Raw genomic sequence first — 21,236 nt, forward strand, 5'->3', positions numbered from 1 at the left:
CAACCTGCTCCCAGAGCGCTGTGAGCCTACAAAGCCACTTCCCAGGGCAGCCGTGCCAGAGGGGCCCCCCAACCCCCCATTTCATCAGAAGCAGACCCCTTCCTTCTCGCAGGTCCTCCATTTAAGCAGCCTCAGACAAAGCCCGCTCTGTTTTCGGCCTCCGGAGGGTGAAGGGGCAAAAAGGCCAAAGATCCCTTTGCTGTTCTCTCCCTCAGAGGCAGTCTGTGTGACGTGAAAAAAAATCTTATCCTGAAAGTTTCCACAACCTCTCTCAATCTGAAAGTTTCATTTTAAAACAAATAAACCAAACACACAGAAAACCTGGTGACCATGCTAACGGATGCTCCCTAACTGTAGAACCAGCCCACCAAGGACAGCACCGGGCACTCTATCCCAAGCTGGCCTCGGAACCCCCGACTTCTGCACTTCCTCAGATGCCCTGGGCTGGACCACTGTGCTCCCGGTCCTGGTAAACATGCACTGAACTGTTTGGTGAAATTGCCCATAAGCCAGATCCAGGAAAAAGCTGCCATTAAATATTAGTCACACTGTCCCTTTTTACAATGAGAGCAGCCTGTTATTTCTAATAGTGACGAGACCAATAAAGCATACCCTCAATTATGCTGTGGAAAGGATTACAGCCTTGGAAACCCTGTGAGGCAGTTCTACTCTGTCCTCTAGGGTCACTGAGTAGGAGTTGACTCAACAGTGATGGGTTTTTACTGTCCTGATTGGTGGGTTAAAATAGGTCCTTAGGTTCTCCCAGACATGTGGGGGCTGCGGGCTGAGCTCAAGCTGACGGCTCTGATAACGGCTGCTGTGTGGGAAAAGGGAGCTGTGTGTGACACTAGTTCTGTCCATGTTACGGAGGGTAGGTGAGACCTGGCTGCACCTGACCGAGGCCCTCAGGGAAGGGACAGCTGGCCTGACTGACTCCTCAGCACCACCGGAGCAGATAGGGACCCGGGGACGTCATCTATCAAACCCTGTCACACACCTCCTGGCCGGCCCAGCAAAGGGGTCCCAAAGTCCTGTTCAGCTCTTGCTGAAGCAAGCCCAGCGGGCACTGGGGGCGGAGTGCTGAAGCAGTCCTAGTCCTCATGTCTTTAAGTGTAGCCATGGCATGTACAACCCTTCCCCCATCCCTCAACAATCAATACCATTCTGTGGGCTCCGTCCCACCCACTGGCCAAGGCGGGGCACCTACTCAGGCCCTTACCTTGCAGAAGTGGAGGCTCTGCCTCATAATCCAGCTCTGCCCGTTTCCCCAAGCACCCCCTTCACCACGCCTCCTGTGTGCACCCAATCCCCTCCCTCCCAAAGAATGCCACAGGAACCACGGGGCTGGCACTTGTGTTACTCATGGCACACAGATGACTAACTGCTCCTCTCTGCCACTACTCTGGGGCCCGGGAATTTTGCCTCCTTCCTCACATACTAACTCCGGAACATTGTGCAGGCCCAGCAGGTGCTTCATAAACGCTGTGAGTTGGGGGCTCTGGAGTGGGGAACACAATTGTCACAGGCAAGCTAGGGAGAAGAAAGCAACTTGCCAGGGGCTAGGAGCCTTCTTGCCCTATCGGGAGCTCCAGTTTGAAGAACCATCCAAAATGGCTGTGTGCAGCAGCTGGAAACATTAAGGGCAAGGCGCCATCCACCCAGCCTTCACGGAAGGAGGCCTTTTATGGCTCTGCTGCTCTCTTCTTCCTTTCTGGGAGAACACTTCAATCTAGGTCTGGCCTCTCGTGTGGTGGGAGGGACCCCAGGTCCTTTAGCTTAAACTCAGTGAAAGCCAGAAAGTTTCCCCTTCCCACTCTGAGGTAGATCACTGAATACCAGCCCCTCAAGCTCTTCAAAGGCAAGCCCACGTCAGATTGAAGGGACTCCCAACACTGATGCTGTCTCCACAGGATGGATATATTCATCGGACATGACAAGTCTAGGGGGCAGCCCTTCTCTATGCTGACATGCTCCCCACTTCTCACTGGGTCCTGGCCCACAAAAACAGGGCAGTACGGTGTTGTGGCGCCTTCTCCCAGTCCTGGCCGTGCAACAGCGCTTGCCAGCAAAGCTCTGAGGAGACTGGGCTGGGGAGGAGATCAGGAGCCGCATTCGTTCTTTTCTTTTTCATTCAACAAACGCTTACTCAACACTGACCGATGCCAAGCACAGTGGTTTTTAACCAGAGCTGTGCACCAGGACCATAGGGCAACATTTGCCTTTTATTTCCTCTTTTAACGTGGACAACTTCAAACACCATCATAGGTAGACAGAGTACCATGAAGCTCCACGTACCCACGGCACAGCTACAGCCATTGTCCGCCCCAGTCTCATCTCTACCTCCACCACTTCCCACCCCAACCCAGAGCACTCTGAGGAATCCAAATCACAGGTATCCTGTCTTTTTTTTTTTTAACCCAAGAAGGATTTTTTTTTGCACCATAACCATGACATCATAATACCTAAAATAATTGACTACATATATTTAATATTAAGGAATTATTATTGTTCAGTTACAGTTTCCCCCAGTTGTATGCTTGTGTGTCTGTCTCGCTCTCTCTTTTCAAACACGTGCGGAGCCCCTAGGCCAAGGTTCAGATTCTGCAGGGCTGGATGGGCTAAGGCTTGAGAATCTGTATTTTAACAAATTCTCGGATGACTCTCATGATTACTCAGTTTGGAAACCCGTTTTAGTGCCGTGCATGTCAAACCAGATAACTCAAGGGAGGAAATGGGGGCTTGCAGTGTCTTCTTGGGGGTTCAGACAGAACTGCTGAGTCTGGTGCAGTGGGGCAAGGTAGGAGGAAACGCCAGGGAAGACAGACAGCAGGCAATGAGGAAGGCAGCCTTGGGCCACCCACGGTCCTCAGAGCCATTCACACTGCACATATGTTCCCTCTGTCAGCAGGGCAGGGGGAGCGGGGGGGAGCCTCCTGAACCAGCCAAGAACGCTGGTCCTAAGTCAGTTCTAGGGGAAGGACAGGCCCTTCCAGAAGCCAGGCCACGCTGTCGACCTCCCGGCCACCTCCCATCAGTGAGGTACAGATGCCGTTATCAGAATCGACTTGACAGCAAGGGGTTGGACTTGAACCCCTTTCCAAGCTTGTAGCTCTTCTTGTTAGTGACAGGCCTAGGTTGCCAGGCCTTGCTGCTCCTGGCTCTCCCTAAACTTGCTGTGTATGGGTTAAAGGGCTGAGGGTGGGGGGGGAGGGGCAGGTCCTGAAAAGAAAAAGAGAAAAGACTGATAGGTGAAGGATACTCCTCAAGAAGAAATCCAATCCTCCCAGAGCTAAAACAGCTTATTCTTAACCGGTACCTTGTAGTATCACAGGTGTGAAAAACCACACCTTTCAAACACATCCGAAGCTTTGACTCTACAAAGAAGGCTCTTCCCTGACAAGCTTTCTTAGTGTCCTGAGCTCACCTGGTGCTCTCAAAACACTTCACATTCGCACTTGGGGGGCAGGTGGGCTCTCCTCTGCTCTCTACCCCTGGGACCCCAAGACCACAGCAGGGACTGTCTGGTTCACCTTATCCCTTCAAGTCTCCTCTGAGTGGCTAATCCACAGTGAACAATCTAACTCCTTTATGTTCTGTGGGTGAGCGGTGGGGCTAGACGCAGAGAGAACCATGGTAGGACGGAGAAATAACGCAGGCTGTGGAGCCAGGAATCCTAACTTGGCCGCTAACTAGCTGTGTGGTCGTGGGCAAAATTCCTTGGCCTCGCTTTCCTCAACTATAAAAAGGCAACATAGTAGGGGCTGCCCTCGTGAGACACAACAGTTACAATATACACATACAAGTGCCTGGCAGAGTAACTGGCACGTCCTAGGTGCTGGAAGAAAAAAGAACAAAAAACCCAAAACCTTAAATAAAAATAGCTGTTACTATTATCCTTGGTAATGAGTGTTTCCGTTTAAGATTAGAATTGATGACAAAAATACTTAGAGAGCCTTAAAACTATCAAGAGTTACCATTCAGACACTTCTAGAAATTGAGTCTGAGGGCAAGGTTCCTTTGTGCAAAGAATAAAAAAATCCGGCTGCTTTCATGTCAGTCACATTAAGCAGGAGAAAGAGCCACAAGGCCTTTGGCCCCACAGAAACTAAGGCCCAGGGCAGGGGGACCACTGGCCCGGTCAGAAGGTGGGGTGCCTCCCTCTTTCTCATCCAGACTGTTCTCCCTAAGCCATCCCCCTGCAGAGCCCAGAACAAAGGAAGCCAAAAAACCACCTCCCTCACCAGAGCTGGAACTTCCCACAGGAGATACTCACAGCTTGCTCAGGCTGTCGAGCCCTGTAAAAGCGCCGCTGGTGTCCTCTATTGTGCCTGAGATCTCGTTATGGTCCAGGTCCCTGGAGAGAAGACAGACAGAAAGGTCACCGTTCGGTCTGAGTTCTCAGTTCACTCTTCAACATGGGGGGAGGGGGCTCAGCCTTCCAGGAAGCTTCCACTTTGAAGCTGAAAACATCTCCGTGCGTTCTAGATGCCCAGCTGCACCGGGACAGCTAAGGCAAGTGAGACCGCTGCCCTACGGGAGGCCCAGTTCTGCCCACACCTTGTGGTGTGGCCTCCAACCAAGCAGACACTAATCACACATGAAGCTTCCTCAGGCCTCCATCTGCTGCTTCCCAGGCGGCCACAGTGACCCGGGGAGGGGCGGCGGGGGCGGGGGGGGGGGCAGACAGCACATACTCCACCCCAAGTGCGTGCATCTGGCCTTGGCACCAAAAACCAGCCCTAAGGGTTGAAGGGTTCCTTAAGGTCCCTGTCTGCTCTCACACTAACCAGAGTACCTTTTCCAGACGGGACCAAGAAACTGCCAGGTACATGAAGGGACAGCGAGAGAGGGGTCCTCCTGTGCTAGAAGCGGGCCTGGACCCAGAGCCCCCATCTCCTCACAGTGCCTGCCCAGGCACTGCCTGAGCCATGGAGGACATCTGGGCGCTGAGTCAGGCTTGTGACCCACTTGCCAGGATGGGAGGAAGGAGGCCAAGCTCTCAGCCCAGTCTCCTCCAACAGTGCAATCACAAGGCCAGTGAATCAGCTTCCTTCCCTCAGCTTCCAGCAGCAGGTCACAGCCCTCAGGCAAACACCACACCTGGTGGCCAAGCCCCACTCTACCACATTCAGCCCTCGCCAACTTCACACAAGGTTCCTGGTCCCTGAAATGTCCTCCCAAGCCCTTGCGATATAGGGCCAAGAAGAGACAATTGATGCTGCTCTTGGCCCCGTGACAGCCCTCAGAAGGAATCACACTGTCAGCGAGGAATGAGCTCTGACTGAAAAGTAAGTACAATGCTCGCTGCAACCGTATTTTACAGCATGAAGTTCAAACAGCTGAGATTCTGCTGCTGGAAGGGACTTCTTTCAATGGGTTCTTCTCTATTATCTTCATATGCAAACGGGGGGCCCGGGGCTGTGGCTCCGTGTGCCTCGTCTCTCTACTCCTGGCCCTGGCTGCCGAAGTTTTTCTCTTTCTCTGGCTTGCTCAGTCTGAATATTCCCAGCCTTGTTAATCAAGCCTTGCAAGGCCTCACAGGCTGACCTCAGTGTGGATGGTCTGGCGTCGGGGTGCTTTCCTGCTCTCCAACAATGGCTCAGCATTAAAGCCCACCCGTCTCCACCTCTGGAATGGGAACAGGCCCCTCTCTCTGCAGTCAGCACGCCTGGGAAGGTGCCCACAGAAGCCATTGCCCACTGTCTTTTAGAACCCATATGCCCCTCCTTTTGGGCTTTATGCCAGCAGTTGTCTGGAAGTTCTCGAAAGGCAACAATTGACAAGTTTGGTGGTGAAACTCCCAGAAAAGCATCCTGCAGCAACTTCCTGTCACTCTGCTTAATTAGGGACCTAAAGGGAAATGACATTATCACCTTCACTTTGTTAAGTGATTCCTAATGAGCCTCAAGGAAAGTCACGGAACTCCCTAAGCAACGAAGCATCCTGGGACACAACGTGTGCTAAAGAAGCTCAAACGCCAGCCCTGAAAGCTGGACCCCAGTGGTCGCTTGGTTCAGGTACAACATACTCAGGACTTAACAGTGGAAGTCAGCCAGAAGACTCAGGACTGGGAAGACACCCCCGGCTGCTGCCCTGGAGGCTGCTCCAAGCACTCGGCCTGGGCAGCTTTTCCCAACCACAGGACCCCAGCGTCCTGCCAAGCGCCCTGTGGGAATTACCACTTGATAACAACAGATTTTCCGAGAGTCATCATCACTCTGCAAGCACCAGCCTGAGAGGAGTGAGAGACACTTCTCTGCTCAACCAGTTCCTTTTCGGTTGGTTATATAAAAGCTTGAGGCTGCACACGTAACAGGTCAGCAGTGGAGCCAATTCTGACTCAGAGCAAATGAGAAGGGAATTCAACAAAGCAGTGGGTTTGTTCTGCTCTGCTCTTCTGAGTGGGTACCCCTTCCTTCTTCTGTCAACCCAACAGGGAAAGACGTACAAGACTCGCAGGTTTTTGAGTCCCCTGAAGGCGCCTTCTGCGATGTGGCTGATGGAGTTGTGGCTGAGCCGCAGGGTGTTGAGACTACTCAAGTCGGCCAGGCTCTCCTCGTCCAGCCGGGTGAGGTTGTTGAAGGACAGAACCCTGGAGAAGACGGGAAGGCAGACGTCACCATCAGGTCACAGGGGGCTGCCCTCCCTCCTCTCCTTTTCTCAACACCAAGCCACTGTCATCCGGGCCACAGTGGGAGGGCACACTTCCTCACTGACGCACACAAACCCACAAGAATACCAACAGCAAAGGTGGCCGTGCAGCTAAAACCCCATCATGGCCCCAAACCCATATAGGCGGACTCCTGGGATGGTCTTTCAGGTCACAGACACAGAGGAGATCCACAAACTGAGGAACACAAGAACCCTCAAGGCTCCAATGCCTTCTCGTTGGTGTCCACAGGTGATCAAGATTCAGGCTAAGAAAGACCTCCCACTGCAGTGACCTAGACACTCTGGATGGGACCTGGTAAGCAATGGTACCCACAGCCCAGCAGGTTCTGAAAGTGAGCAAGGAACTCCGTTAGACTCCGCACGTCAGCCAGCAGAGGGCACCACTAGCCACTGCCTGGGGCAAGCCTTCCACACCAGTACTTCACATCTTACCTGGGCAATACTGAGGGGAATCAGAGTCTGCTGCCCAGCGCCCTTGTTCCTATCCAAGTCAGCATCTCAGCATGACCCACCTACTGTGTCCAGGGCAGGGAACGTGCCCTGACCATCACGCACCTTCCCTGAGCGTCAGCATCAAGCCCCCTTCCTCCCAGTGTCCTCCTGTACAGCTGACACAGTCCCTGGCTGCTTACCTGACATAGCAATCATCTGTCTTTGAAAAATGGGAAATGTGGGCTGGGGCAAGAAGAAGAAAAATAAATCTAGAGAAGATTAATGAGTTTTTAAAGGATGCAGGGAGCTACATTCTTTCCCTCCTGGAGAAAGCAGTCATGGTGTCTTACCAGTCAAAAGACTTGGCAGCAGATCACAATTATGGCCTCACCTGCAGTTAACGAATTCAGCTTCAAGGAGGTGGGGAGACAACATGCTGAAAAGCAACCCTAAATCTGGCTCTGACATTACCTGGACAGCAGTGAACTGCTAAGTTGGTCAAGGCACGCTTGCATGGCCTTTTCTGCCCCTTATAAAGGGCAAAGCAGACAGCTTCACACTGTCTGCCAGCCAGAGAGGGACACAGGGAACTGAGGACTGCCCCAGAAAGGAGTGGCCTTTCATCACCCCTCAGGTGATTCAGAGGGAACTGTTTCTCGTTTCCATAATTAGACTGGCCAGTTCTGAGGGACTCAGAAGGCCTCTCCTGCTTCCCGACCACTTCTAGCACTGGCCCTTAGAAAACCACACGTCCTGGGAGTTCCCAGGGGTGAACACTGTCATAGCCCAGGTAAAGAGCTTGTCAGAAGCCAACCAATGCCATGTGAAAATAACATGCAACTCTACTGCTTCCAAGTGTCAGGAAGCTAAATCCAAAAGGTTAGCACGGACATGCACACACACACACACACATCCAAGGAATACATTAAGAAGCAGAACTCCTGATTTTTGCGTTAGATAATGATGGATCTGCTAAGATATAAATGCCCAGCCTGTGTAACCTCTGTGTAAGGAGGGGAGAGAGAACACAGAAGAAAAAACACCACTTGCAAGAACCAACATTCAGTTTGAACACCCCCTTGAGTTGGTCTGGTAAGTTCAAGAGTACGTTCAAGGCAAGAAAGAAGGCTGGCACTCTGATAAACGTATGTTCACTTCAATGGGTAAATCTTTTCCTACAGCCCATCCTAGAAAAAGAAAAGAAAACCTGCCCGAATCCTCTTAAAAAATAAACCAAGTAGACAAGGAACTAGAAATGAGAACAAACATGGTGAGGGCCTGCCCCTCCCCACCCAACACCAGTCTTCTACACCTTCTGGAGGTGGGCTAGAAATGGCTCTCAGACACGGACCACGGATACGTGCACCCTTGGCTACGCTGCTTTAATTACACCCTGACCTGACAGTGGCCCAGGCCGGCCAGCGCCCATTAAGGCCAGAGCAGCTGTGAGCACTGATCTCGGGAAACCCTGGACACCACAGCTCAGCTGTTTAGTTCTGACCTGAGGGCCCCGTCTGGGGACACCAAAGGAGCGAGGGGACTATGCATCTTGCAGCAAATGTCCGCACACCTTCCCCACTGCACGGAGCCTCTGCTACCAGACCGCTGAAATGCAAAATGGGGACAAGGAAGGGGCCGGTGCCTTGTCAATCTGTCTGAAAGAAGCAAGGTGAAAACTACTGTTCCATTATCAGTGTCTCGCCACCTCTCAGCTTCACTCTGTCAAACCCTCCTTTCTAAGCTTGAACCCAAATAACCTCTTTCGCTAAAGATGTAGGTGCTATCTGGTGTAGCCATTATCATACAAAAAAAATCAAACCCACTGCCGTCGGCTTGATTCCAATTTGTAGCGACTCTATAGGTCAGGGTAAAACTCCCCCATATGATTTCCAAGGAGCACCTGGTATATTTGAACTGCTGACCTTTACGCCACCAGGGTTTCCATAAACTAAACCTGTCACTGTCGAGTCGATTCCAACTCATAGCGCACTCAAAATAGCTACAATTAAAACATTAGGCTGCCCTTCCACAGCAGAGTCTACTATCTCAGCGAAGTTTCTCCAAACCCACGAGACGCCTGAGGCAAAGGTTCCCTGCGGGGATTTTGTCTCGTTTACTCCCTCACTCTAATCTGAAAGAGGGAGAACGGGGAAAAGACCAGGAACAGATCTGAACCCACATCCCTGAGGTCTGCTTGCTGCCTCGGGGTCCTTCCTGCTGTAGGCCTGGCTGTAGACCAGTCCTCCCTCCAGGACAGGGCTATTGGCCGGCTGGCCTGCCTCTGAGCTCCCTCCCTGAGCAGCCCTCCCTGGAGCATGGTACTGGTGCCGGTGCTGTGGAAAGGGCCAGGCCAAGCGCCTTCTGGGCTCTGGAGACCGCACCTACAGGCAGCATCCGAACACTGTCGCAGGCCAAAGCGGCGGACACTTACAGCTCGTGCAACTTCTGGCAGAAGCTCCAGCCATCGCGGTGAATGCGAGAGATAGAATTGTTGCTGAGGTGAAGCTGGTGCAGGGCCGTGAGGCCGTAGAGAGAGCCGCTGTTCACTTCCATCAGGCTGTTGGACTCCAGGTGCCTGCAACGAAAGCCACGGCCAGGATGAAGCAGCCCCGCAGACAGCTCGTGACAGTGGTGAGGAACTTGACAATGGCAGGCACTGTGCTGAGCACTTTAGCTGCGGTATCTGTTCGTCCATCCATTCAAAAGACAACGAGTAAGAGCCACACTGTATCAGGCATCGTGGCCAGTACTGAGGACATAACAGCATATGAGAGAACTGTGGGGGCTGGCTCTCTTGCTTCCCCGTGTGTGTGTGGGCGGGGGGGGTGTTTGTATGTGGGGAGTGTGTGTGTGTCTGTCTGTCTACACACACTTGCACGCAGAGGGTAGGAGAAGCCCAGCAGAAACAACAGACAGTGAGTGCTAAGGGCCAAGATAGGCTGAGAAAGCTCAGAGGGCAAGGGAAAGCTCCCAGACAGGACCTTTTTAGCTGAGACATCAAGCAGGAGTGAAAGTGATCCAAACAAACAAATGGACGATGGACGGAGGGATTCCGAGCAGAGGCCACAGCAAAGGCACAGTCCACGAAAGGAATAGAAAGGTGTGAGACAGCTTCTATTACCCTCATCTTAAACAGGAAGAAACAGAGGCTGAGAGAAGCTAGTCAGTCACTCGGCAAGATTCCACAGCTTAGCAAGTAACTGGGGAGGGGAGGGGAGGTGGCAGAATTCAAACCCAGGGCAGGCTACCAACATCTGGGCTCTGGAACACTGCGCCAAGAGACACGGCTTCAGCTCTGGGGTCCAATAACTTGGGTTTACGTCCTAATTTTGCCACTTGCTGGCGGAATGGACCTGAGCATCTATCTGTAAAGTGGAAATACCAAGAGTATTGACTTTGTAAGGCTGTTGGGGGAAGGAAATGAGAAACCACTTGGGACTGAGTTCTCAACAAGTATATGAATAAGTATGTTACCGCCCTGCTTCTCAGCACAGCACACCCCAGCCAAGGAGGACTCACCCCACATGACTAGCCTCTTCATGAAAGCTACTGTTTCAAATTTTGCTCCATGCTCAATGCGACAGGGACTTTGAGCAAGCAGGCTTTGCTTTCTGCCACTGCTCAAAAAGTAAGCACTTAATTTATAAATAACCTCTAAGACTGTTCATCACCCCCAATCTGTATGAATTTGTTCAACATAAAAACCAAATGGTTATTTCCTAACTCTAATGTCTTCTGAGAATACAAGGATTCATTTTTGACCTTGGCCTATACAGCACACCATCCAAAATGTCAAGTAAACGTTTTCTTGAAAATGTAAAGAGAGATACAACTAAGCCAAGGTGGAGGATGAGGCCAGTGAGAAGAGAAGAGCAGTGCTCACGTCCTTGTTCTACAGTGTGTCTGTGAGGGGACGGTCCTCAAGAGCTGCTTCTGATAATGAAGACAGCACCATCAGTGGCTGGAGCTGGACCGAGGCTTTTTGGCTTTTGTTTCTGTTACAAAGATAACCGATAAAGGATATAACAGCAGTGACACAATCTGCCCAACGTGGAAGGCAGAAGGGGGTGTCAGGAGCAAGGTAAATCATTATAACGCAAGAAATCTCAGTGTGATAAAGAAAGACAGTATAGGTGCATTAACTTGGAGACCTGCAAGTAACCACCAGGCCGACTGAAAACAGAGATATGACCCGAAGTGACTGCCTCTTGGGAATGTGGCCAGGGTGGCGGGGCACTGCTTTTCTTACTATCTGGTTGTATTTAACTTTGTGTATACATTGGTTTTGATTTTTTTTGAAAAAACTGAATTTAAGTGCTTCAAAATAGAAGATCACCAACACTCTTTTAGGTACGCTTTGTTGTTGTTCTATGTTGCTCTGGCGAGCAGGCGAGTCTCATTGTACACATCTGGTTGAAAAGACTGCTCCCTTGATAAACGCGAACATCTGTATGGGGTGCCTTGATTAGCTTACAAGACATAAATAAATCTCTCAGGACGAGCTATACATTGTTGGCCCACCTGCACATCAAGAAAGACTGTCAAATCCAAGAGCTTTTGGGAAAGAAGGAACTTCCTGTGGTGTGTGGGAGGAGGATATGGGAAGGGAGTCAGCTGTGCGATCCCATGTTCATTACGGAAGCGGGGGTGGGGAGCAAAAAGGGGGTGGGAGGGAGTAGGCCCACTAAAATGGCTTCCTTGTCCACCTCCACCGACCGGCTTACCTGACCTCACCCACGAACACCCCCCCCAAGAGGTTTTTCAACCCCACGAGGAAGGAAATCAGATATGGCCCCATCCCCAGAGACACAGACACCACAGTATGGAATCCAGCTGAAGTCAGATACAATCCTCTAGAGCAGGGTGCTGGGTCCAGTTCCCCATGATATGCCTAGTGTTCAGAGGAACGAACGCATGCATGACACAGACAGACCCCACCTGTGTCCTCTGCTCCACAGCAGAGCCAGGCCCCGCCCCGAGCCTGGCTGGCACTTACAGCACGTGCATCCTAGACAGCCCCCAGAAGGCCCCGTCTGTCAACTTGCTGATGTTGTTTCGCTGAAGCTTCAGCACCTCCAGACTGTCGAGTCCCTGGAATGTCAGGCCCTCGATTAGCCGAATTCGATTCCGATTGAGGTCCCTAAAGAAGTGGAGCCAACAGGTTCAGAGTGTCCAGTCCACATACTGGCTTATGACCACCCCGCTGCAGCCCTGGCTGGGTTTCCTAAGCCAGCAGGAAAAGTTCCCTGGAAGCTGGAGCCCACACCTGTGTCATACCCCCTCCTCGCTCGCTGACACTGAACAGGGCACCATTGCTACTGAGTGAAAGAGGAGGGATGCAGCTGCCACGTCAGCCATCCCATGTTCCCTTGTGAGTGTGTGCTCCGGATACCCTGTTGTGAGGCACTGTCCATGATGATGCAATGAGGTGGGCATGACCCAGGATGTGGGTGTCTTAGGTGAGGTGTCTCTTAGCAGCAGAAACCGTCAACCCAGGGAAGGTCTAACCACTGGGCATTAAATGGCAATCACACTTTCCCTAAGGGCATTCAACAGGAACTCCACCTATGGAGTGGTTAACGCACTCGGCTGCTAACCGAAAGGTCTGCGGTTCGAACCCTCCAGCCGCTCTGCGGGAGAAAAATGTGGCAGTCTGCTTTCATAAAGATTTACAGCCTTGGAAACCCTATGGGACAGTTATACTCTGTCTCACAGGCTCGCTATGAGTTAGAATTGACTCCAAGGCAATGGGTTTGGTTTTTTTGGTTCTACTTATGGACAGAAGTGACTGCATAGGGGATTGGGGGTGGGAGGAAGACACACTATGAAGCATACACGTTTGGCTTCCAGCCCCAGTATGATCAAGCCTTAGTCAACCAAAAGACATTAGGAATCTGGGTGGACTGGGGCAGCACAGGAGGAAGGGGAAGAAGGAGAGCACAGGGCTGACCAGAAAGTCCTTGGTTTTCCCCAAATATTTCTGCAGTGTCTCATGACCCTGCCCCACGCACAGACTACTGAGCGGTAACGAGACAGACCTGCTCCAAGGTCTAAAAGGGGCAAGGCTCTGGCTGTCACTGCGCAGAGCAGTGACGGAGAGGCAGCGGGAGGCTGGGGCTCAGCCTGTCTGCTGCCAAACCCGGCCCAAAATGATTCTTTTGTTCTATTTAATCCCAATCTCTAATACTGGCTTATTTTCCTTAGATACCTTCTTCAGCTAAAAGAGGGCATGGAGAACAAAAAAACAGGGAACAAAGAGTCCTTAATCAGTTCTGGTTAATAGAAAACCAAAACCAAACCCGCTGGCATCAGGTTGATTCCAACTCACAGTGACCCTATAGAGGTTTTCCTAAATCCCAAACCCTGTGCCACTCCAGGAGGACACTCAAAACATGGTCATCAAAAGTACAGTAATTTAGCAGACAAACACCATAGCCCACTTCTTGCTCACTACCTCTGGCTACAATAACCCACACAGCCTACGCATTAGCCAGCATCACTAACCAGCAGGAGTCTTCCCTTCATTTTGGAAAAAGCCGCTGAGGGCAAGCATTCACACACTCCCCGGATCTTTTTCTCAGCAATCTGAGGCAGCCCACCAGGCCCCAGACCCAGCTCCTAATTTGCTTTTATTAGGTGTTGCCGTAGGGCCATTAGTGATAGTTTCTGCAGAGCTGTGCTGAGGGGGAGTGAGAAAGGGATGGCCTCGGTATGAGGACCTTGGGGAAAGATGGCCTCCATAAAGTTTGGCCAACCTTAACTAAAGTGCAGGTTTCCGTACTCACAGCTGAGTCAACCTGGGTAACTTGAACGCTTTCACAGGAAGCTGCGTGATCCTGTTTTTGCTCAGGCGGAGTGTCAGCAGCGACCGTGACAGACCATCAAATGCTCCCGACTCCAGGGTGCCGATCCGGTTGCTTGCCAGGTTGCTGGAATGATTAAGAAGAGAAAATGTAGCAGTCAGCAGTAGGCCTTCCTCCTTCCGTCAAAGACACAAAACCCGGCTGGCGTTGGGAAAATAAGACACACCCAGAGGGGCAGGTTTCCAGTGAGGCATTTGTCATCACCAGGCTGTGGACGCCATCTTGACTCCCAGATGGGCAGCCGCGGAAACACAGGTTATCAGGACTGCTCAACGAAGGCCCTGTTCCATGCCCAGGGCAAACTGCACCTCCACCGCCAACCATTCTCCCACACCAGCCCGGCCACCAGGTTCCTCCACCCAAGGGTTATGACTCAAGGCTGAAGAGGAAAGCCCTATGAAGCAGAAAGTCACCTGAGAGGCAAGGTTGGAGTCGATGTAATAACTTGAGCAAAAGGCCTTTAATTCTGAAGTGGATCTTATTTTATGACTTACATAATAAACGTGTATAAACCAGTTCATTTTAAGAATTCTAAATGCCCCCCAAAAACACTTTATTTAAGGAGATCTAGAGAGTCCCTGTGGAGAGCAAACAATACTTCAGTAGTGCATACATGTACAGGACTGTGTACATAAGAGGCACCTCCTTACAATACAGAAAAGGCAGATACCATTTCTCGAAGTGCATTTCTCGAAGCGCACCGGAGGGTCTGCGTATTCCACTGCATGTAAACTGTATCTCAAGTAACAAACAAACAAAAAAAAGAATAGGAGGAGGAGAAGAAAACTGGGGAACATTATGGTATTCCTGTCAGATGTTACCTCCTAACACCTCTCCCCCCACCTTCCCTGGACAAATGCTGTTCTTTTGAACACAGGAGCAAAGGGGAAAGACCACAGAGAACTTTCCACAGTGGAGGAGGCAAGGAAGGGGATGAGGCACTTCTCATTCCTCCACTAGGCAGGGGCCCAGAACACGACACATGAGGATTCTTTGCAAACGTGGAGGGACTGTTTGTTCTTAACACTTCGGATTAGAGAACGGTCTGTGTGATGAGGAGAAACTGGCCAGAATCTGCCAGGAGAGCAAAGTTCCTCCTGCTCTGATGCCAGGAGAGAAGGTCCCTGCATCCCACTTCAGCAGTTGGTGGTTTCTTTGTCCCAAGCAAGGAGGTGTCAGGTGGCAGCCGGACACCTTTTCAAAAGCCCTCATTAGGAACTGAACAGGGCCGCATCAGCTCAAAGAGCCCGGGCCTCCCGTTTCCATTTCTGATGCCCTGATGCAGCCTGCTCTGCCTTTGGGTCTTTACTTGGAAAATCAGCATGCCAAGCCTCGGTCTCCCTGAAAAGACAGGTCATGACAACCACTCAACCGGCCTCAGGAATTACTCAGACACAGGAGTGCAGGGAATGAAAATTTGCATGTGATTTGAAAATCTCTCTTTACCTGCTGGTTTCCTCCCCAAACCGATGTTCTCCTGTGGGAAGTGGTGGATTAAACAGATACTAACTTTCATTCTTCTGGCCTACTTTCTGTTGGGTGCGAGATGGGCCATGAGAACAGGTAAAAGAGAAACCGAACAACAAAGAACCCTAAGGGGCCCTAAGAACCTACAAAATGGAGTAACGTCACCCACCCCCACTAAGCCAAATGACTTATTAAAATAGGGCACGACACTATAAAGATAAGCTGAGTCTGTGACAAGGTAAGCCTTGTCACAGAGGTCTCCCTCCAACGTGATTTCGCTCAAACTACCCCCAAATCTTGTCTGTAAGCTCTCCTGGGAGGCAGCCCAGTAAACTGGAAACAGACGTCTTAGTCCAGACGATCAGTATCTGAGGCCCAGGATCTCCTCTTTGAGTGGGGTGTCCCTTAAGCAGGCTACTTGGCCTCAGTGTCCTTGTCCATCTATGCAGTCAGAGTCAGGCTGTAGGATCTGGAGCTGCTCTATAAACAGGTGAGGGCAGCTGATGGAGCTCTGCGCCGTGCCCGAAGCTGCTCTATAAACAGGTGAGGGCAGCTGACCGAGTTCTGCACCGTGCCCGAAGCTGCTCTATAAACAGGTGAGGGCAGCTGACGGAGCTCTGCACAGGAGAGGGACTCTCATGCTATTTGGAGACTTGGGTGCTGGTGACAGCTCTTACCCAGCCTGGGAGCAGAAGGACGGGCATTTACAGCTGAACAGAAGGCACTTACAGCTCCTTTATGTGCAGTCCATGGGGAAAGCAGGAGCTCCGGATTTCTGTGATGTTGTTCGAACTCAGATCCAACACTTCTAAGGAAAGGTAAGCCTTCAGCTGACTCCCCTCCACGCTGCGAATCTTATTGTGTTGCCTAAAACACACAAAGAGAAGCAATCGTTCGTTTTTGCAAAGCAACTATAACCAGAACTAGTTGCCTGGGAGTCCACGCTGACTCATAGTGACCGCACGTAAGCCAGAGCAGAACTGTTTTCAATGGCTGATGTTTCTAAAGTAGATTGCCAGGCCTTTCTTCCGAGACACTTCTAGGTGGACTTGAACCACCAACCTTTCGGTAAGCAGCCGAGCACATAACTGTCTGCACCACCCAGGGACTCCAAAGCAACCATAAGAGGCTATAATTACTTCCATCCCTTATTTCAGACACTTTTTTCCTAGCTGTTTTAAAACACGGCCTCCCATTCCTCTTTCCATCAAGTTTTTATATGCTGGCTGGACGTTTCACAGGATATTGAATTTTCTGTCCCTTTTCTGTGAAAGTTTCTCTGTCGAAGTATATTCTCCCCAAGGGTGAGAAGAGTGGTGATATGTGAGACCACGCAGGGACCAGCGAGACATGACCTGGGACCACAAGACAGCTCCTAACCTAGCTCTCACCTGTAACTCTCAGAACCTAGTCCAGCCCTATAAACTACAAGACTGTAGGTATCAGAGCCCAGAGTTCAGCTTAATCCAACTGAACACATCATTACACACCTCACATTTGACGGACACCGACCATGTTCCAGGCTTGGAGATTGGTACAGGGGATTAAAAAAAAACAAAGGAGATGACGAAAACCCTGACCACCTACCAAGAGAAACAGAGCTGACTGCTAACTGAGCTAATTGGAGTTGAATCCCCTAAACCTCCTGACTCTATCCCCTCAATAGCTTCTCTGTGCCTCAGTTTCCTCATCTGAACAATGGGGCCCACAACCCCTCCTTTCCCAGGGACATGAGGACCTAACCTGAAACCACACCACAGCATCTGCGGACATTAACAAATTTCTACCATGACCTCTTTGCACCTTTAATCCTCCTTCTGTCAAACCCACAATCTAACCAACCACCCAATATTTATTATCGGGAAAAAGAAAACAAATGCTAACCAAGGGAACTGCCCCTCGTGGGTTTGGCCCTGCTTGGCAGATTCAAACCACCGCAGCCCCGGTACTAATATTCAGGCGCTTAAGACTCTGCTGGGCAGTAGTGCGGGCCTCTGGGTTCCAAGAGGCACGCACTCTAGCCAGTTTCTCAGTAAACAGTGTCAGCGTCTCCGGCCAGTCAAAGCATTCTTGAACACAACACAAGTAACCCAGGCGTCGCTTACAAAGTGGCATCTCCTTTAAACAAACACTTGACCAAATCAGTTCCAACAGGCATAAACAAGGCCCTCTTTCCCAGCAGCTCTGGGCTTCTCGTAGACTCCTTTGTTTTTTCACAAGTCTCCCAGGCCCTGGACTCAACACACCCATTTACCAGGGCACGGCTCCACACACAGAGCCCTCTCCCTAGAATGAAAGGGCGCTGTTCCCACCACCTCGCTGCCCTCCCCCAAAGCTGCTTCCCTGGATTCTTTATTGAGTTCTTTAATAAAGATTGTCTCTTCAGTTTTCTGACTCCAAAAGGAAAAGAGAAGAGAAAACCTTTATTATGGAAAGTATGGGAAGAACAAGAAACAATGGCAAGAGGCCTGGGTCTTATCCAGGAACTGTGAATGCAGTACCAGGGAGCCAGGACCAAAGGAAACTGAGTAAAGAAAGGATGGGGTACTGTTGGCCCAAAGTCACAGAAAGAAAGCTCTGGCGTGGGCAAGACTAACCCGGTCCAAGGGCCCGGGGTACAGCTGCGACCCTGTGACACTCCCCCATGGGCCCTGTTCTCCATCCTCTTCCCACGTCCACCACGGTCTCCTTGCCTTCGCCTTTCATCCTATACTATTTCCTTCTTTCTTTTCAGTGTGTTATTAACTGAATCAAACACGTCCTGGGCCCCCACTCTGCCCCAGTCCACTTGGGATAAAGGACGCTGTGATGAAGCCAGGTCTCATTTACACGCTAGGAAAACGTTCCCAACGTAACAGAAGAGGCAGCCATGGAGATGAGAAGCCACAGTGCCCAGAGTGAGGGCTACAGCCAGGATGGAGAAAAAGCACTGGAAGCCCACAGGGGAGGAGCGCTGAGTTCTGCCTAGAGAAGCACTAGGGCAAGCAAGCTCCACAGGGTGGGAAGCAGCAGCTGAGAGGAGCTGGCCGGGCAGACAGGACCACATCAGGAAATGCCTCCCAGGCCAAGCTGTATCGCAGTAATCCAGGTGAAAAACGGCAAGTCCTTCCACACACGGCCTCACTGCCTCACCTGCTCCTCCACCTCCGCACCCTGCCCCTCACTGGTGCTCACACTCGCCAGGCCGACTCCTACCTCAGGACTCTTGCACTCACTGTTCCCGCTGCTTGGATCGTTCTCCCTCCAGGGACCACAAGTCTTAGGTCCTCACTTCCTTCACATCTTTATTCAAATGCCGCCTTCTCTGTAAGGCTTTCCCTCCTCTAAAACCACAAGCATTTTGCTTCTTTCTTAACATCTTCTCCCGACCAGGATGTGGCTCTATGAGGTTGGACACTTTTGTCTGTTTTAGTCACTGCTGTATCTCCAGACACTGGGACTGTGCAGAGCATATAATAGGTGCTCGATAAAAAAATTGTTGAATGAGCCACAGTGGAAGGGAGAGGCTAGACACAGGTATATTTGGGCTGGGGGGTGGGCGGTGGGGAAGGGACCCTGCAGGCAGATGAGTTCAATGCAGGAATGGGAGGAGAGAGAAGAGCTTTCCAAGTGTCCACGGCAGCATTGCCCAGACCCCAGTGACTGAGCCCAAGGTGGCTGAGGTCCTCGAGGCTCACCAACTGCCATCTCCAGCTACTGAAGATGCCCTGGGCCCCAATCACCTGGCTCTGGACTCTAGCCCAGACCTCCCAAACCCCTCCTAAACTCCCTATCGTGGACTGAATTGTGTCCACAAAAATGGATAGCTGAAGTCCGAACCCCTGATTACCTGTGAATGCGACCTTGTTTGGAAATAGGTTATACTACAGTGTGACTGGTATCCTTAACAAAAGAGACAGAGCAGAAACAATGTGAAGAGGAAGCAGAGACTAGAGCTAAACAGCTAAAAAACCAAAGAACGCCTGGGGTCACTGGAAGCTAGAAGAGGCAAGAAAGGATTCCTCCCCTAGAGCCTCCAGGGAGAGCGCCGCCCAGCAGACACCTTGATCTGGTTGGGTTTAGCTTCCAGAACTGTAAGAGAATACGCTTCTGTTGCTTTAGCTCCTGGGTTTGCAGCTTTGTTAGGCATCCTGTGCTCAGGAACATTCCCCTTGCAGCTCTGGTTCCCATGGACCTCTGCAACCTGCCCGGGCAGGAGAAGGGCCACACTGTGCTGCTGCGTGGGAGAACACGCTGCGTGCCAACCTGCCAGAGTTCAAATCCTGGCTCGGAGAAACCCTGCCTGTACAGTGGGGATGTGAGGTTCCTATGCCCCATGGGCTGATGTGACCTGCAGCTGATTAATAAAGTGAGTTCCTTTTATTTGTCATTATCTATATCCTCAGAGCCAGGCTCAGGATCTATTCTGTAGAAGGACTCTGGAAAAAAAAAATGAATGAACGACTATGTATTCCTATGCCATATGTCAATGCAAACAGGCAGACACTGCTCCCCTCAAGAACACAAGGCTAACTCAGATCTCCCACTCCTAGCCTCAAACGTGAAACAAGCCCACTCCAGCTGGAGAGTGTCAGAACCAGCCATGGGGAGGCGTGGGCTGTCTCAGGGAACCATGCTATAAAAACAAATCGCAGCCCACGGCTTCTGCAGCACTCAGGGTAGCTGGGGATCTGACGTAGCCCCAACCCTGCCCAGGCCAGTTACATCCCCCTTCTCATTCCCACAGCAAGTGGGGCTCAGGCCCAACACCAAGCCCCTGACCCAAGCCCACCCCACCAGGAGTAGCCTGCTCGTCTAAGACATCCCCTCCAAGACTCCACCATTCCATCCAGGTTAGAGGTAACAGTAAATGCTCAGACACCCAGAGGGGAAGCCCTCCCACCTCCTTGAGAGTGTGCTGATGTGAGAACAAGTTTGTAGCCCTCACTCAACCTGTCCTTCACTTCCAAGAAACTGGCCAGGTTTTCAAAGCCACGTGCCAACACAGGTGGTCATATGTCACTCCTTTAACATAACTGCCCAGTTCCCAAGAACAGCCACACTCATCCTTATAACTTCCAAGTCCTATTCCAAGTTCTTCTTAACAATAGCCAACCTATTACCGGGAACCTGTTAGGTAGCAGGCCCTGGGTGACTCATGAGTGAAATCACACAGCAACCTAATAGGGTAGGTACTGTCATTATCTCTACAGAGGAAGAATGTGAAGCTCAGAAATCTTCCAAAACTTGCCCCAGGTCACACAGCAGGGGAGTAAGAGGACCACGGATGCCACTTCAGGGGAACATGACTTTATCCAGACCATCAGAGTGGTTCTCCCAGAAGAATCCTGAGATGCCACCCCAGATTTGATCTACAAACCTTCAGCAAAGCTTGGCTAGATCTAAATGCTAGTTGGCTGTTTCTTGGTCAACTCAGACTGGTCTGAGTAGATTGGCCTCAGCCAGATGGCCTTGCTTTTGTGCCAGCTTCCCAGAGTCCTGCGTGTGTGGCAAATTTGCACAGGGTTTTGTGAGACTAACTCTCAGCAAGTAAGGCAGATGGAACTAGAGTTCTTATTCAGTGGGACTCTGGATGGTCGTGTCTTCACAGACTTGTGTTCAAAGGAGAAACGACTGCTATCTTCTTAGGGGAGGTAGACTGCGAAGGGATCTACTTAGTTTACAAAAAAGGGTGTGGTGGGTCCAAGGGGGTTGAGGGGGACGGTGTTGTGCTTGGACTACTTCTCACTGGCCTCATCAAAGGAACACTCCAGCCTTTTTCTGCAGGTACGGGGTCTGGGAAAGCATGTGGTGGCCAGGTCA

General features: G+C 51.2%; 1 protein-coding gene across 4 annotated transcripts in view; it reads right to left on the minus strand.

Moving 5' to 3' along the window:
• Positions 1-21,236, minus strand: part of LRIG1 (leucine rich repeats and immunoglobulin like domains 1) — a 121,319-nt gene that overhangs the window by 18,980 nt on the left and 81,103 nt on the right. Inside the window, exons 1-7 of one of the 4 annotated variants that reach the window (XM_049863224.1) lie at positions 16,164-16,238; positions 14,134-14,361; positions 13,890-14,033; positions 12,101-12,244; positions 9,536-9,679; positions 6,449-6,592; positions 4,274-4,354 (exon numbers count right to left, since the gene is read on the minus strand). In XM_049863224.1, coding sequence (XP_049719181.1) covers positions 4,274-4,354; positions 6,449-6,592; positions 9,536-9,679; positions 12,101-12,244; positions 13,890-14,033; positions 14,134-14,291 — 815 coding nt within the window. In that variant the 5' untranslated portion in view covers positions 14,292-14,361; positions 16,164-16,238. The other 3 variants (XM_049863223.1, XM_049863221.1, XM_049863222.1) reach the window with 3 other exon arrangements.

This window comes from Elephas maximus, chromosome 20 (genome assembly GCF_024166365.1).
Source record: "Elephas maximus indicus isolate mEleMax1 chromosome 20, mEleMax1 primary haplotype, whole genome shotgun sequence".
Lineage (NCBI taxonomy): Eukaryota > Metazoa > Chordata > Mammalia > Proboscidea > Elephantidae > Elephas > Elephas maximus.